At 40.8% G+C, this 3,182-nt stretch overlaps 1 protein-coding gene across 1 annotated transcript in view; it reads right to left on the bottom strand.

The window, feature by feature from the left end:
- Positions 1-331: 331 nt before the first annotated feature.
- TP53I3 (tumor protein p53 inducible protein 3) overlaps positions 332-3,182 on the bottom strand; it is an 11,404-nt gene continuing 8,553 nt past the window's right edge. Inside the window, exon 5 of the mRNA XM_006880630.1 lies at positions 332-511. Within this exon, the coding sequence (XP_006880692.1) occupies positions 332-511 (180 nt within the window). The remainder of the gene's footprint in view (positions 512-3,182) is intronic.

Genomic DNA, 3,182 nt, shown 5'->3' with positions numbered 1-3,182 from the left:
ATTAGTCTAATTCCCCCCTACCCCCAAATCTATACCCTATAGTCTAGAATATCTCCTTAAGGAAAAAGTGACATCAAAAGAAAGAAAAATGTGCCGTTGGATAGTTGCTTTATAGAAAGTAAATGGTTAACAGTTTATATGTAATATACTAAATACTTTATCAATTGCAAAGTATTTTACAGGGCACGAAGTGCATATATTCCTGTGGTCTCAGTTAACTCTCTCATCAATGTTGTGAGGCAACCTGGCCCAGCTCAGCCCTGGGCCCCCTCCTCATACTCCTATTTCCTTGTTTTGTCTCCTCAGATTTTTTTCTGTCACCGTGCTTGAGTCAGGGCATCTCCAGGATAATTTTTCCCACATTCTGGTTGTTCTCCATGTGAGAGTGTGCCTTCTGGACGTCAGCCATGGTGAAGACTTTATCCATGACAGGCCGCAGCTGCACAGCACTCCCAGGGGAGAAGTGAGGCAATACTTGGTCTGTGAAAATCTTCACCAATGTTTCCTTATACTGAGAAGAGAGAAAACAGCCCATTAAGACAATATGGATTGCTTGCCAGAAAAGGAGCAAGATAGGAAAGTTTTCCCTAGAGAATATGGCATTTCTGTCATGATGATGCAAAAATCACACTGATTAAGGACAGAGGTGCACAAGGAACTCTGGTAGCCCAGTGGCATGGAGCTGTGCTGCCAACCTTAAGGCATATGGTTCAAATCCTCCAACTGCTGTACAGGAGAAAAAGGACAGTCTCCTCTCATGAGATTGATAGGCTCTGAAAACCCACTGGAGGGTCATCTATGAGTAAGGCACATAACAGGAACAGTAGAGTTGCACAAATGATTAATGTAATTGCTATCAACAAATTGTACACCTGTAAAAATTTGAATTGGTGAAAGCTGTATGATAGATAAATTTACAACTATCATCCCCACTCATCCACCTCCTCCCATCTCACCCCTCAGAAAAAGAAAGGAACAAAATAGCTACTGAGGCTACTTATGGAGAGCCAAATGCCTATTGGGATTTGAGTCCATGGTTTTGAAGTTTAAGGTCATGGTTTCATGGGACATCTCCCAGTTAATTGACCAAATAATGTGTTCAGTGCTTCTGTTTTACCTCCAAGTTTGTTGCATAGCACCTGGGACTTTAAAATTTGCAAGCAGCAATCTAAGGCACAACAGTTATTCTCTGTTCACTTGGAGCAACAAGAGAAGAAGGAGAATCAGAAATTGGAGGAGGAAGCAGAATGTGAAAGAACTGAAAAACAAATTTAAGCCTTGAGTCACAAAACTGAAAGATGCAATGGGCAGTATATTGAATGACCCAGAAAGCATTAAAAGAAGATGGAGGGAATACACATAGTAATTGTACCAGAAAGAACTGACTGGCACTGAAAAATTTCAGGAAAAACCATATGAACAGGAGCCAATGTAATGAAAGAGGAAATAGAAGCTGCATTAAAGGCACTGGCAAAGTTGGGATCCCAACTGACTTGTTTCAATTAATAGATGCAGCCCTAGATGTGCCCACCAGTCTATGCCAGGAAATTTGGAAGACAGTTGTCTGGCCAATGGATTGGAAGAGGTCCATATTTGTTATCATTCCCAAGAAAAGTGACCCAACTGAATGTGGAAATTTTAACAGTATCATTAATCTCACATGCAAGGAAAATACTGCTGAAGATAATTTAAAAAAATGGCCAGAACAGTATATAGGGATCTGCCAGAAGTTCAAGCAAGATTTAGAAGAGGCTGTGGCACCAGGGACTCATTGCTGATGTCTAGTGTATCCTGGCTGAAAGTAAAGAATACCAGAAGAATGTCTATTTATGCCTTATTGACGCTGCAAAGGCATTTGACTGTGTGGATAACAAGCTATGGCTAACATTGAGAAGAATGGGAACCCTAGAGCACTTAACTGTGCTCATGTGAAACCTATACCTAGACCAGAGGGCTGTTGTGTGAACAGAACAAGGGAACACTACATAGTTTAAAATAAGGAAGGGAGTGTGACAGGGTTGTATTTTCTCTCCATACCTACACAATCTGTATGCTGAGAAAATTATTTGAGAAGTTGGATTCTATGAAGAAGAGTGTGACATCAGGTTTAGAGGGAGACTCATCAACAACCTGCGTTATGCAGATGGCAGAAGTTTGCTTGCTGAAAATTCTTGTTTAAAGCACTCATTGTAGAAATTAAAGAATACACAGCTTTATATATGGATTCCTCACAATGTCAAGAAGACAAAGATTCTTACCACTGGACTGATAGGCAACATCATGATAGATGGAGAAAAGATTAAAACAACTTCTTCTTACTTGGATCCACAATTAACATTCTTGATATCAGCAGTCATAAAATCAGAGGACATATTGAACTGAGAAAGTCTGCAATTAGAGACCTCTCCAAATTATTGAGGATTAACGCTGTCAGTTTGAGGACTAAGGTGTGTCTCATTCAGGCCATGGTTTTTATGATTACTTGTTATGCATCTGATAGCTGAATAATAAATAAGGTTGAAAGAAAAAGAATTGATGCCTTGGAACTATGATTTTGGAGAAGAATGAAGAACATCCCATGGATGGCCAAGAGAACAAACAGATATGTCCTGGAGAGGGTGCAGCCAAAGTGCTCTTTGGAGACAAAGATATTATAAGGCTTCACCTCGCATACTTTGGGCAGGTTGTTGGAGGGGCTGTTCCTTGGAGAAGGACATGACACTCAGAAAGGTGGAGGTTTGAAAAAGGAGAGGAAGACCCTCTATCAGGTGGACTGACACAGTGATTGCCACAATGGGCTCTAGTGTGTCAGGAAATGTGAGGATTATACAGGATAGGACAGAGTTCAGATCTGTTGTTCTATGGTCTATATGGTCATATTTGACAGTACCTAACAACAACATCAAATAATGCGGGTGTCAGAAATGGAAAATTATCATGGAATCTGTTGTTGTTGTTATGTGCCGTTGAGTCATTTGCGACTCATAGCGACCCTATGTACAACAGCCCTAAACCCTACTCTATCCTGTGCCAATCACATGGCCTCTGACACATCCATCCTGATTATTCCAGTCACTGAATCAATCCACCTTCTCTTCACCATCCATCCTGATGCTACCAATTGATCCAGTGGTGAGAATCTTTGACTTCTTGACATTGAGCCTCAGTCCATACTGAAGGCT

Source organism: Elephantulus edwardii, unplaced genomic scaffold (genome assembly GCF_000299155.1).
Source record: "Elephantulus edwardii isolate Elephantulus edwardi_28Jun2011 unplaced genomic scaffold, EleEdw1.0 scaffold00009, whole genome shotgun sequence".
Classification (NCBI taxonomy): Eukaryota; Metazoa; Chordata; class Mammalia; order Macroscelidea; family Macroscelididae; genus Elephantulus; species Elephantulus edwardii.
This window is presented reverse-complemented; position numbering and strand designations above follow the sequence as displayed.